The 15282-nt window shown below is 35.3% G+C and overlaps 1 protein-coding gene across 7 annotated transcripts in view; it reads right to left on the bottom strand.

Moving 5' to 3' along the window:
- LOC106070295 (enhancer of mRNA-decapping protein 4-like) overlaps window positions 1-15282 on the bottom strand; it is a 65702-nt gene that overhangs the window by 22164 nt on the left and 28256 nt on the right. For all 7 annotated transcript variants that reach the window (XM_056036706.1, XM_013230165.2, XM_056036710.1 and 4 more), the window contains exons 15-19: window positions 14185-14299; window positions 13926-14020; window positions 8009-8123; window positions 1870-2020; window positions 458-697 (exon numbers count right to left, since the gene is read on the bottom strand). In XM_056036706.1, the coding sequence (XP_055892681.1) occupies window positions 458-697; window positions 1870-2020; window positions 8009-8123; window positions 13926-14020; window positions 14185-14299 (716 nt within the window). The remainder of the gene's footprint in view (window positions 1-457; window positions 698-1869; window positions 2021-8008; window positions 8124-13925; window positions 14021-14184; window positions 14300-15282) is intronic.

The raw sequence follows: 15282 nt of genomic DNA, 5'->3' as shown, positions 1-15282 counted from the left end.
CAAAAAAGAAGATGATTACGTCCTAAGAGTTTTTAAGAGTTAATAATGCTTATAATTGAAACTACTACATATATATTTTCTTTCCTATTTCAAAATTCTTTTTAAACAATGGGAAGAAAATATATATAAAGTAAATTAAATTTAAAGTTGTAGACTAGACTATTGAGTGAATTTTTGATCTTCAAGACTATTGTCTTTGACCTAACAATTTGCAAAATTTTTATTTAGCCAATCATAACATATTTTCTGTTCATTTATAACATTTTTTTTTAAAGTAAATTTATTATTTACATGAATATTTATAAAAATAAAGTGAAACAAATATCAAAATTTTTTTTTAATTTGTATACAAATAGATCTAATTGATTTTTTTTTTTTTCAATGAATGTTTTTTTACATTTCGTTGAAATTTTGTCAAATATAGTTAAAATGTTTTAATGTTATTAATATAATATACCATTAATCTTCCAACAGGAAATGATCCAGTGCTTGAAGCTTTATCTAAGGATTTGTTAAGTGATTGAGTGGAAGAGAATAAATCCTCTAGGATGTCCTCATTAGATCGTGAAGTATTTAAAGGTTGACTGGATTTAATTCTGCTGTTAATTGGTGAGTTTAATTCAGTTCCCTCCACAGATGATGATGGAAGAATAGGTGCTTCTAGATTTCCTTTAGGTGTTGGTCTGTTTTGAGGACTCTGTCAAAATAAAATATTTACATCCATACCATACAGTTGTTTAAGGGATATGTAATTTTATCAAAGTAAAAAAAAAAAAAGAAATGGGAATAGTAAAAAAAAAAAAAAAAAAAAGCTTTCCAGTAAACTTAAAATTGCACTAATCACTACTCTTATATGGTTAAATACATCAGAGAAGACTACTAGAATTGAGATGGCAGTGATAGAAAACATAAATGGAGTTAAAAGCTTTAGCAGGTAAAAATTTATTGAGAAGAAGGTGTCTTACCATACTTCATTCACCTTCTTCTTTCATTATCTACTGTAGCCTAGTGCTACATGTCAGTAATAGAAATCAAATGAGTTTGTCATAGTCCTTAGTTAAGGGGAGAAACAGGAATGATAACTTCCCATTCAATGATCAAAAAAAAGGTAGGGTTGGGATACTTTGGATAAACAACCAGTATAAGGCAACCAAAAGGTTACCCAGGAAATAATCCAGTTGAACAATAAGGACTAGACCTGCCATCATGGTAAAGCAAAGAACCTTTCTTGTGCACATCATCAGAGCACTCATACTATACGAGCCACAAGTCCAGTAAGTGAATAGAGAATATATGCAGAGCTAATTTTTAATGTTGTTTTTGGCAACTGTATCTCAGAACCAAGATTTTAACACACTAAGTTACACAATCTTGATATAAAAATGTTTCCTGTCTCATGCATGCATACACAGGAACCCCCTTTACTGTCATCATTTTAAATTTCAATGATGTCTTAAGATTTTGTTCTCAGATTTTCTCAAAATACTATTAAAATTGTTCTCATTCAAATGTAGACTTACATATCTATTATACATGTACATATTTTAATGAAATAAATTTTATGTAAATCATTTAGTTTAGTTAACATACAGAATACTCCGCCATAGGATGGTCCCAAGCCTGGCTGAGAAATGAGGAGGGTTGGGCATAGGGCTAGCTACCCTACCCTGTAGAAAAACCACTAGCTACAGAAACACCAAACCCCAAACAGAATACAGATATCTTAAAATGTCTCAAAGTCTCCCTGGTTACTTTTTGTCACTTAAATCGTAGTGGCCCCTCTCCCCAAAACAACAAAAACAATTTAAACAAGATAGACACAAAAAGTTAACTTAAAAAAATAGACAAACATGTATAATAAATATTTACCTGAGTTGTGCTTGAAACTAACATAAGAGACTGATCCAAAGAACCATGGTTGGAATGAGCCTCTATTTCTTCATTCATTGCAGTTACATTAGTAAAACTACTGGTGCTAGATAAACATAGCTGTGAACTTCCTTCAACTAAAGAATTTCCTCTGTTTGAATAAGTCATTTATATCAAAACTTTAGCCAGGCATCTAAATAAATGATCAAAGTATATGTGTGATGATGACCAACAGATGAAAACGAAGTTAAGCAAAAATGACTGTTAGCTATAATATACAGGCTTCACAAGTGTTGATGTGACAGACTTTATTGATGATTTGAAAACAAGGTTGGGAAGTGCTTGGAATGATACAAATTACTACACAAGCTTTTATGTTAAGATGCTGCTCTGAAGTGCACGGATAACATTTTGAGCATCTATAAATTTAATATAACAAATTCCTTTAAAAAAAAATAATTTTTAAGTTAATCTTTATAAAAATAAATATCTGTTTGACAAAGTTGCTGTTTTTCTAGCAACCACCCTTGTAGAATGAAAATAGATATGGTGTTGAATCATTTAATAGATCTGATTTGGATCATTAAGAAATAGCCCTAATATTTCTTATATTTTCAAAACTTAAATTTTTATTAGAGATTACTAAATGTCATCTATGGGAAAGGACCAATGGCGATCGCTTCTGTGCCAGTTTTTAGTTTAGAATTTATAACTCCGCAATGGTTAAACTTATAAAAAAAAATGAAAACATCTGCGGATTCCTCAGCTATTGGGCGATAAAACTAAATTTGACTCTTTTTTTCCAAATCAGCTATTAAATTTATAAGTCAAGTCGACTTACGGTAGGGGTTGGACCTAATCAGCGAACGCAATTTTCGCGGGAGTCATAATGAGCGAAAGGCCGTAAAAAATAGCAAAATAGGATGTTAAAATATAGGAAATTATGCTTCATTTAGTTCTATCATTTGACTTCTTCCATGAAGCATTATAACTATTGTCCTCATTGTGGCATTAGGCCTAAATTTTTTTTCACTTTTCTTGTGCTCCACATCTCCATTCTCTGCTTGGAACTGATGTCTATATAGCCTATGAAATTTGCGATCAAATATTTTTTTTTAAAAGAAAGAAACTACAAAATTCTATCTCGCCTCCTCCCTATAGGCTAGTCCACGTCGTTTTACTATCCATTTCATAAACTCTCGTTACTGCGACTATTTTTTTTAAGAACACATGTTCAGTGCACTTAATCACCATCAACTCGATCCCCACACACACACACACACAAACACGCGCGCGCTGACTGCCCCAAAGGCAGATCCCGAATGCGATGGATTGATGATGTATGGGAGGCAGATCTAAAACAGCTTGGGTATCTCAGAATGGTGGGGGAACCCTGTGAAAATGAATTCTGATCTTTTAAAAATTTATACACATATTAATATCATTAATTAGTAACAAGAGGTTAACCAGCCAGTTTAAAAAAGGAGGAAGGCAAAACAGAGGTACCCCCCCCCCCCTCCGTATAAGCCGTATAGGCCTAAGTGCTGTTAAGATCAATTGAAGCGTCATTTCATCCTCACTGGCACAGAGGAAAGTAACTGCCAGCATATGACATCTGAGAGACTGTTGGAGAGCTGCGAGTCAAACATTTTAGACGGAAAGAAAATGCGGGAAAAATATGCTGGTCGTAACTGGGCGTAGTCATGTGAAACACGTAATGCACTCATCTTTAATCTTCAAAATCGAAGACATTGGGTTAAGGTTAAAAATAGGCCTATTATTTTAATATTTCAGTTTACAAACAATAACAATAGATAAGACAAAAAGAAAAATAGATTAAATCAGTCATTAATTTATCATTAAATGGCTTTTTAAGCTTATTATAGGGGCTTTCGCTGAATAGGTTTTCAGTTAAAAAGGTCATTTTGAGCGAACACCCCATAATATATTTTTTTCAACGGAATAAATATCCTTAGCTATTATAGCTAACTATTTCCTCATCTATTTAGAAGTACAATATGCAAATCTTTTTCGGACGATGTCCATTGGTGCTTTAAAATCGCCTTAAGTTCGGACCTATTCTCGTTTATCCGGAAACATTTTGAGAATGAAATTTCCATACATGTCAACTTTGACTTTCAGCTATGCTTTATTGTATGAGGGAAAACGAAAGTGAATATGTGGGAAATGTAGAGAAATGGAGTCTTTGTAATATCATTTTATTAGTTCTGCAATTACTTTTGAAATAAATAAGAATGGATAAAAATTACCGGGAGGTGTTCGCTTTATATGCCATTTCGCTGATGGGCCTTTCCTATATATGGATAGAATAGAAAATACAAGAAGGTATAATTGTTTTCTCTTATTTCTCACCACTTAACTTTGAGATAAAACCCCCAATCTCCAAAGGGTTTCTTAAAAAGGTTTAAAACCCCCTCCATATGGTTTAAAATCTCCTTACAGAGAGTTTTGACTGGGCTCCATTAATAAAGTGCAGTGAATAGTCATCTGCCGAAATTGAAAAAGACTAAGTGTGGCTCAACAAAGATGACTAAGACGGAATTTAGGAGTCAGTTATAGAGATCAGGTCTCAACAGTGATGGGAACAGACATTAAAATTTTTTTGACTTCTTGTAAACAACTTATATCAGCATGAAAAAGAGTCACATAAGGATTTAGGTAGCCTCAATATGCAGTTTTATTGCTTAACATTCTCTTCCTCTAAGCATTGCTTCTCATCTGGTTGTTTTGCTTGTCTTGCTTATTAAGAACACAGCAGAGATTAAGCAGCTTTCTTTCAATTCCTTTTCAAAGCATTTTTGGTGGACTTAAATGTGCAAAGTTGAATAAACAGTTTCTCCTGTACAAACTTTAATAATCAGTGAAACAAACAGAAGTGTACTTCATACTTTTGAAGGATTTCCAAAACTCAAGCATGTTTTGATTTTCGAATACATTAACTCTTTATAGTTGTTTGAGAGAGAAGTTGTTACAATACAAGTAAAGCAGTTATCTATTATAGAATGCTCAGACTGCCTGGACCCAGATATAAAGCATCTGCAAAATTTATCAAATTTCCTGAAGTGGATCTCTACCACACTGGGCTTTTAAAACATTAGTAATGATTAGTTAATAGTTAGATATAGAAAAAAACTTTAATATATAAATTTCTCACTATATATCTAGATAATCTAGATTCTAGATCTACTTAAATATAATAACTTTGATCTACATCTCTAGTGACTCTAGATCCAATATATTATTATTAGATCTATATTCTATCAGACTTATACTCAGTAACTCACTATAGTCATGTAAAGTAGGCATACATCTATAAAATCTCTATATAGATGGCCGGTAGGTCTACTAGATCTAGATCTTATAATTCTTATAGATCTAGATGTCTAAATCTAATCCCATTTGAACTCATGGAAGTCGGCAGGCAGGGTTCAATTTAGAAAAATTTAGGGGCCATCGTATCAACAGAGTATAAATTAATAGCGCATAACAGCCGGGAATCAAGATACTCTGATACTTTTCTGAACTTTTCAAAAGTTGGCAAGCAGCCATCGAAATCTAGGCTACTAGATGCTAAAGATCTATTCTAGATCAGTGATGCCCAACCTAATTCGACCTGCAGGCCATTTTAATTTCTGACACTCGTGTCGCGGGCCACATAAAACCAAAATTAAAAAAAAGAAAAGAAATTTACCTGAATTTGAAACTATTAGAAACCCATGGAGCTAGTACTTACATTAAGGAATTGGATATCTGAAGTGATTTTTTTTTTCACGCGTCAGAAAATGGCTTAATTTCCCTGGCTTTTACGACCGAAATAACTTTTCTGGACTGTGTGCAAAATATTTTTGTTAAATCTACAGTAGGCCTATTTTACCTTCACTGGATCTACCGTAAATCTAGACTCTAGATCTTAGGCACTAAAATTCTCAGACTTTTCACTGCTGTTTGAGAATTATCTTCACTGAATCTATAATAAATCTAGAGTCAAGATTTAAGTCACTAAAATGTGCTGGCTTTTCACAGCTGCGTGCGAGTTTTCTTCATCAGATTCTAGTGATTTAGCGTAAATCTAGAATCTAGCATATTTCTAGAATAATCTAGACATTAGATGTATCGAGATCATTAAATTGACTAAAATTAACTGAGTTAACAGGTTACGTGCAAATTATTTTCACTAGATCTAATTCTAGATCCTATTTCTAGCTATATGATTTACCCAATTTCCAAGTGAAGTCACTCTTACAAGAAGATTTTAGGTGAGGTGAAGGAAACTGCCTTCAGACAAATAAAGCAAGGTGAAATGCTTGCTTGAGCCAAGGCCATCTTCAATCACGAGGTTGTGCTTCACAAGTGGATGCCTACACATTAGGCTGGTAATTGCTCTAATTACAGACAATAGTGACTAAAGACTAGATCTAGCATGTCATTTTTTCAGTTGTAACAATGGAAGGAAACTGCCTTCAGACAAATAAAGCCAGATGAAAGGCCATCTTCAATCACCAGGTCGTGCTTCACAAGTGGGTGAAAGGAGGTGTAAACGTGTCACTAGTCAGCTCATTAACACAGCCAGCCCATAACACCATGCGACAGACCTGCCTACCGTTACGCAAAATGCGTATTCGCAAAATCTCCGAAAAATGACAGTCAGTACGCAAATACGCATTTAACCCGTCGCGTTACGCATTTCGTATCCTTTCCCCTCCCCCTCTTGACTAGCTTACGAGCGGTCACGGAGGTCACGCTAAGCCGTCCTGTTGGGGGGGGGGGGGGGGGGGGGGACAGAAAAGGTGGGGGAACACATTGTGTCCAGATTTATACGTTGATTGGTTCTTAAAAGCAATTAGATTTAGTATAGAAATGAAGAGTGAGGGACTGGCGGGTTGGTACCAAGGTTGGTACCGTCAGTTAGCTGATAAACCAACGTGACTTTTTTTTTTTTTGTAAGTTCATTAGTAGAAATTAAATATGTTGAATCCCTGATTCCCGTATTCATTTGTATAGAAAATAAATATCGAAGTGCTATCGATTCAAAACACATTGAGTGACATTGTAGATATCTAGTCTAGATCTGGATTTTAGAGCTAGAATCTAGATAACTTGTTATACAGGAATAGATCTAGATCTAGCTAGTCATTACGTTATGTCATGATTCTCTACTTTACTCTACAATCTAGTTCCAATTTAGTGTTAGTTGTAGTATGATTTAGATTGACTAGATCTAGATCTAGATCGATAACATCTACTACTATCTAGTCCAGATCTAGACAAGACATTCTTAGTCTTAGTATAGAATAGATCAAGGATGAAGGTAGGCCTACGAAAGTTTGGAGCAGACCTACGCTTGTAGCGGATCCACGGCATCGGTAACACAGCCCAGATTTAGAGTAGATTATATTCATTATATAGACATAGATCCAGATCTAGTCTAGATATCATCTCTATTGTCGTACTGATCTAGATTTAGATTGTAGATCTAATCATGACATCTAGATCTAATATTATATATATGACAAAATAGTGGATCGCGTAAGTGTTACGCATTCTGGTGCCAAAATACGCATTTTGACCATCAGCGTTACGCTTTTGGACTTTTTTTGGTAGGCAGGTCTGCCATGCGATCAGAATGCCTGTTACGCTGTTGTTCCCCCATACAAACATTTTTAGCAAGAAATAAGCAAAATTATATTTTTTAAAAATATTGGGTAAAATTTTAGGAGAATCCTGGCAATTTTTAGTAGAATTTTAGGATCATAGGAGACTTCATTTTTTAAGAAAATTTTAGGAGCGCTACGAACCCTGTAATTGGTTAGATTTCTCATAATTCTGGTGACATGTCACTATTATTAACTGATAGCTACTGAAAAAATTAAACTTAACTATATTGCCTATCGTACTGAAGATCTTGAAAACATTTTTTTTTCTATACTCCACTTCACTAAAAGGTTTATGAGTTAATGTTATTATATTGATCTGTAGTATTATTAGCAAGAGATAGTGAAGTACTAGAAAATATAGTGAAAAATGACAGACCACATATTGAGTAAAATACAATGCTGATAGCTAACTGAGAATGATGTTTGGTAAAGAGAATGAACCACTAGACAGCTAAACAACCAACCTTGAAGAAGAAAATGCTTGTGGTGTCATCAATGCTGGAGGATGAGAAATAGGTGTGAAATTTTGAATATGTTCACTTTGATCTATGCTTACATCTGAAAGTCTGTCCCTAAGACCTAAAAAGTAAAATAAAAAATACTTTTAATCATTTTAATCAATCATGTAATTAATTTTTAATAGATCTAGAATAATAATAATAAATTTGTGTAATTTGAAATATTTTTTATTTATTTTTTTGCTTAGCGTTGTGCAACTTTCATGCTTATAGCATGCTATGCTATTGGGGAGAGAGGGGGTCTAAATTATTGTGCTTAGTCTCAATTTGATCCGAGAATGGGAAGTGGGAGACATAACATGTACTGATTCCATCCAGACACACGAAGTGAGTTGCTATAAGCTTTGTAAAAATAAGAGATTATTTCATACAATGAAGAAAAAAAGAAAATACAAGTAGGAAGTTTCCAAAGATTATTATCTTAAAATACAATACTAAAAACATAAAATTTATTTTTATTAATAGTTTTAAATTATTTTTTAAAATGACTCACACAATAACAAATGGTCTAGGCTTTGCCTTTCAATATTTAAAAAAAAAAATTAAGATTTTTCACAAAAAAATATTTATAACCTAATTCATTTATTTAATAAATAATTTATACTGTATTCATTTATTTTATTAGACTATAAATAACTAAAAACAAAAACAACATATATTTTAAGAACAAAATCCTAACTTTTTCTTCCAGCATCCTACAATGCACACACACATCAAAAATATAGCACCTTTTGTTAATTTCAGCATTTCTTTTGGCATCCTTCTATAATAAGGTAAGCAATGTATGGTATTCATCATCATCATAAAACTCCATTTGAGTGAGGGCTTGAGAGGTTTAAATCCTCTCTTGCAAAAGCCCTGCTGCTTTGCTTAGTGCGTATATGTCACCATACAGGTCGAGAATTTTTAGCTTCTCAGACCTGTTGAGGTGCAGATCAGCAAGTCTGGGGCCCTCAAACAGAATATGAGGCACGGTTTCCTCTTCTTCCCCGCAGCGGGGGCACAGTGAATTGAAATTTGGCCATAGCCTTGAGAATGTACGGTATTAGACACTGCAAACCATCAGTGTCAAGCCAAAAGGTGAAATGCCCCCCTTTTCCGATCCCCAAAACTATATTTATTTTGGCTCTGTGTTAACTTAAAAAAAAGGAAATATATGTTAAGTTTTATTAACCCAATAATGCCTATTACAATAGGTTGCAGTGCCTATGATTTTGGTCTAATGCAGTAGAATGCATTGGGATGCTATTATTATTTTTTGTGTGGTAGCTTAACTTGTTGCCACCCCTGGCTAGCATCTGTAAAAGGGGAGCAATTTTGTAAGTTTCTCTTGCCAGTACATAGCCTCACCACAGCAAGTCCTATGCAGCACCTCCTCATGGTGACAGATGGAAACTGAGGCTTAAAGCCTCAGGCAAATCTGCAGGGGTCTTGGAGGAAATTTGTCCCCAAGATGTGAGGCAGTCATGGCCAGTCAGCATGCAGACATGTCCTGCTGCCCACAAACCAAACCCTTAGCTATCAAGTAAAAGTAAAGTTCCCCTTTCAGACATTGTGGTCTATAGGGCAGATGATGTAAAGGTCGTCTGTTTCTGTGGCCTACGGTTAACCAGGGTGTCATGTGGTCAGCATAACGACCAACCGCCTTTACTTTTCCCCAACTAATGTCAGATGTCAGGTACCCATTTAGAGCTGGGTGGACTCAGAGGCGCCCACAGATCCCAAAATTAAAAATTCCAGTCTTCACTAGGATTCGAACCCAGACCCCCGGTTCGGAAGCCAAGCACTTTACCGCTTAACCATTGCGCCTCCTCCCTAGCTATAGGTTAATAGTGGTGTCATGATCATCAATAGTGCTAATGTCACAATTTAAGATGGTGCCAGATGTTACGATTATACTTGATCTATATTGCACTATCATTGACCGTGTTCGGAGAGGATTCAGAAATCGTCAGTTGATAAGATGATTATCTAGAAGTTGCTAGTTGATAATAGGATCATCTAGAAGTTGCCAGTTGATAATAGGATCATCTAGAAGTTGCCAGTTGATAATAAGATCATCAAGAAGTTACTAATTGACAAGACGATCTAAGTATATTATTATATATTCAATGAAGAAACTTCTCTTTGTCTAAAACAATAACTTTAATTCAAAACTTGAAAAAGCTATTCACAAATAATTACAATGGTTAAATGTACTTGAATAAAATAACTGATCTACACAATAATATAATTGAGTTCTAACACTAGACTCTCGTACATGTTAACTCTAACACGTTCCACACAAGACTGGCGTCAATCTAGAATCTTCCCGGGCTCTAGAGCGTAATCACGTGACTAACATCTCTACAATGCAAGGCCAACCAATAAATGCAGCTCAAAGTATGTGACGAGATGTTATTTAGTTATTATTTGGCTTGTTTAGTTATGTCTAGGGGAAATTTTATTAATTTTATCCCGCTCACATATAAGATTTTGTACAGGCACACCGCAACTAACAGTAAGAACAGACCAATATTATACGTTTATAAATAAAATAATTTAATAAATGAAAGTTTACAAGAGATAAATGATTAAATAAAATTATAATTAAGAAAAGAAATGAAGGTGCTAATATCTAAAATAACTGCTCATCATAGATTGCTAATTATTGAGTGATTGGAGGAGAAGAATGTTCCTATGTCTGCTACTTATTTTTCTTAGCTGCTAGCCCGTGGGTCGTCTTCTGGCGGTTGTAGGACTGGCACTCAGAAGGATGAGTCATCCGGCTCTGTCTTAGGACGTCGGCTCGGGATATTCTCTATGCTGTAGGCAAGCTGGCTCTAGGGTGAGGCCGCTGCCTGTTTAGCAATAGAGATGGTTGGTGCTGCAGACTAAGTTGTAGTGGGACGATCTCTCAGCTGTGATCTCTAGCTCGTAGAGAGCCGTGCTAACTCAACACCAGTTTATCTTCTGCTGCGAAGGTTGCTCTAATCTGTCGGCATTAGGCAATAACTATTGGGCAGTGGACAGTTTGGGCTGGGCACTGGGCAGATGATACTGGGCAGTATAGGGCACTGTGGACACTGGGCAATATGTTAGGGCCAAGGACAGTAGGCAATGCCTTTTTGCTAACAGGTATGTAATTGGGGGGGGGGGGGGGGTGTATCTGGTGTGGTCTGCCTCGGTTACAGCTTTCTATGGAGATCTGGTAGTTGTAGCAATCGTGTGTAGTAACCTTGGGTAGCAATCAGAGGTAGCAATCAGGGGTAGCAACCAGGCTGGGGATAAGACAGACAATTAGGAACCTCCTAAAGGCATTGAGCAGGGATTCCCATATGCCTTGCAATCATTCAGATGTAGGCATTGGTATCAATCCCAATAAGGCATTAAAGACAATCATGTATAAAACTTTAAAGTACGCGTATAACTCAATAGCAAACAAAATACAGGTAAGATAACTACAGTAAATGTGTCATCATATAATGTAGGATGATACTAGCTAAGATTCATCCATTAAATGAGATTACGACGATAAGTAATCAGTTACAGTAAAATGGGGAATGAGCATATTATATACTAAAGGATAAGATGAAAATAAAATATTAGGGATATGGCTACAGTAATAAGGGTTTGATATAGTTAATCAAAATTACATTCATCCAAGGAACTATAAGTTCACAAGGGTGGGAGACATAATAACATGGATGAGGGATATACAATAGAAATGTGAAATAACTAATTTCACATGGGCTCTGTAAGTTTAGAGCACTGTGATCTAAGCTCTTAGACAGTACTTAGATTCACGAAAGGTTATTGTTTACATCCATCACTAAAATACAGGAATGGATGAAACATAACAAATTAAATATAATGACTATAGTTTCAAATGTAGACAACCATAGCGGCATTAATGATACTAAATGAAGATATAGTATCGACATAAAAAAGTACAATGTATATACATAATAAAGTCATAATATAATGACGGGGAACGTGGTTGTGTACTAATGTGTACTCACACATTCCTATAAGATAAAATGAGTGTAGAAAAATGTTTACACTTACCCGTTTGTCCCTAATGAAATCTCACAACTAAACTTCCTAACAGAGGAGACTGTATGAATCCTAGCGGGCCTAATTTAGAATGTTTGGGTCTCTCTATATATAGATGGGACTTTTCGTTTAACGGGTGGGGAAGAAAGCTAGCTGATTTTCTCACATGTATCGATGTACCGGAGATGTCAGGCGTCAGGTCAGATTTATGGTCAATATTCATTGCCTACCGTGAGAGTAAAGTCTTAAGCGAATATGTATCTGTCCAGCCCGAGTGCAATGCTATTCTTAGAGCGATGTGTATCCTGCGGGGGGGGGGGGGGTTAGGTGTGAGAAGTTATTAGGGCGCGGCGTGTAGCGCGGGTGCAGCGACTTCATAGTGTCACCTGTCCAGCGGTCAATAATTAAAAGTTAGCCCTAGAGAAGCTAGTTAATGTTTTATGTCGAGATTCGTCCCGTGAGAAACGTGCGAGGGGGGATAAATCCTACAAGAAATTAGTTATGGGTGGACAAGAAAATAATTGTTTAAGTTAAAAATTAAAGTTTCTCACGGTTTGCTGGGAAAAACTAAAATGAACTTATGTATGTAAGTTTCGTATCGTCACAAAGTACAATAATTAATATTTCTAACCAAACACATTCACTCCAAAACATACGTTTGTTGCGTGATGGAAATTCCCGAGCTAACAAGTCCTGGCTGGTAACCTTGGGCAGCTAAATATAGATACAGTGTACGTGACAAGTGGTAAGACAACTGCTCTCTAGCAAACTCCTGCAGCCACCTGACCCCAAATTGCGATGGCTTTCCATTCCTCTGGACTCAGTCAGTATGGAAGAGAGGCGAATGTTGACATGTGGGCAGCCCAGCACTCGCAAATTTATCGACCTGGCTTCCCTCAGCAATGGAGAGTTTTAAAGTTCTCAGATCAAGATGAAACTTTTAACGTAACACTGCATCAAGGATTGGCCTCTTTAGTCACACAAGAAATTGCAAAGGGAAAAGATCATCTCTCAAGAGGTAAAATACCACAAATTTCTAAGAAGATTCCATCACATCTCATTCGGAACAATAACAAATTTAATTATTGTAAATTTTAGCTTTGCTTTAGATTTTTTATTTTTAAGATCAGATACCACCTTAATTGGTAGGTTTTACATTTTTTACTAAAAGATTGCTATATTATTTTATCATTATTCATTGGTTTGAAGGTACTGCTAGCTTTAACCAGATGATTATCTAATTCTCTTAAAAGTGGATGCCATCCTTCCCAATTACTCAAAAAGGGCTGAGGCTGAGTAGATTCCATTGGGAAAATCCTGGGACTTTCTCTATTTTCTTTATTGAAGCGGCAGCATAAACAAAAATTGATTGACAGCAAGAGTATAGCAAAACAGATTGCCATAATAATAACAGTGTCTAACAAGCTGCAGTTCTCTCAGCACTTTGGTAAAGGCTTCCCAAACACTTTTAACAGAGGTGTCTCCACAGTGATGCTTTAAAAATTAGCTCTATATGTGACCCTATGCTACCCTGGGCGTTCACAGGAATATGCACATGACTTACTAGACTTATTCCTGTGAAGCCACAATTATATATACTGAAATGTGTAAAACATTTAAGAGAGCATGGTAATCATTGCTATAGAAGTACTATAGTACTACTACACACAAGTAGTTACTGGGTAATTATAAATTATGTATTATTTATATGCTATAAAAGTTCTAAATGAATATCCGCATACATCCCAAGCAACTCTCATTACTAAACAAAATGTATGAATAGGGCTATGTTGAGTATAAATTTAAAAATAACAAAAACAAAACTAACCCAATTCATCAAGAGATATTGAACCAACACTAGCAGAATGAGCTACTGGAGCACTTGATTCAGGACGATATCTTATCAGCAATTCTTGAAGAGCTCTATAAGCAATACGAGTCTAGATTAAATATGGCTTGTAATATTTTTCAATATTTTATTTCTAGATTAAATTTGGCTTGTAATATTTGCATGCATATTTGAGAAATGTGAAAAAAAAAATTTACGCTGAAAAAGAAAAACTGCAAAGAAAAAAGTGTTAACTTACTTGGTGTGAACACCAAACATTTTTAATTGGACACCAGAACTTAATTCTCCATCTATAATAGCATTCTCTCTTCCATTATGGGCATCAGTTTCTTCATGAATTTCTCCAAGTTCTCCTTCAAAATTAGACCATAACTTAGTAAGATGTAACATCTAGATGATTGTATAAATACATTATATATAATGCATACATTAAAATTATGTGTAAACACAAAATCAGAAGAGGACCCTAAGTGGTCCACACTGGCAGGTTTCAATATTTTCAGCAAGAATATCAGATGCTTTGATCTACAAACTATCAAAAACTTCAACTCTACCTCAGTCCATACAAAAGGTTTGTTGATATGATTTTTTTGTAAATATTGCTAAAGTTGTGTGAAAACTCTAGAAAGGTCAGGTGTCTTTACCCAATAAGGCAATGTGATCAGCATAAGCAAGGTACTGAAGAGGTTGGCTATATATCGTCCCAGTTGGTTTCACTCCTGTTTTTTCTCTCCTTTAATTTGCTAAAATCCATAAATCTGCAAAAAAGTCCTCAATGTTCAAAAACATTGATAAGGCTTGCAAAGCTGATGAAAGACTTAAGAGACTGAAAGGAATCACAGGCCAAAAGTGCTGAAGGAAAGATGAACTATTTTAAATTGGCCTTTGGCAGACTGGGTTCTGTTGCCTTGGGAGCTCTGAAATAAAGGCTACAACTATTTGTTGTTCACAGCCCTCTCAGACTTTGGTGCCACTGTGAATGACATCTAGTGTAAAGAGTGGTATTGGCCTGCGCAAGCTGAATGCCACTTTAAAATTACTGAGCGTAGACTAGAGGAAATGCAATGTTTTGCAACAAAAAGTACTGCACTCCTCCTTTGGACTCTTCAAGCCCTACTGCTGGGTATATAAATATTATAAATATATATATTTATGTTGTTATTATTGTCACTACTTCTCTCACTTGCAAAAAATATGAAAATTTAACCTGTTGTTACTTTCTGTGTGCTAAGAACAACGTAGCACCTTTCACACTTGAAACCATTGTGGTTAAATTTTCCAAAAACTATTCACAAATTTAGACCCAATAGTTATTTTTAGAGCCAACAAATCAAAA

This window comes from Biomphalaria glabrata, chromosome 7, assembly GCF_947242115.1.
Source record: "Biomphalaria glabrata chromosome 7, xgBioGlab47.1, whole genome shotgun sequence".
Lineage (NCBI taxonomy): Eukaryota > Metazoa > Mollusca > Gastropoda > Planorbidae > Biomphalaria > Biomphalaria glabrata.
Note: the sequence above shows the minus strand (reverse complement) of the source record. Positions and strands in the feature narration are given on the sequence as shown.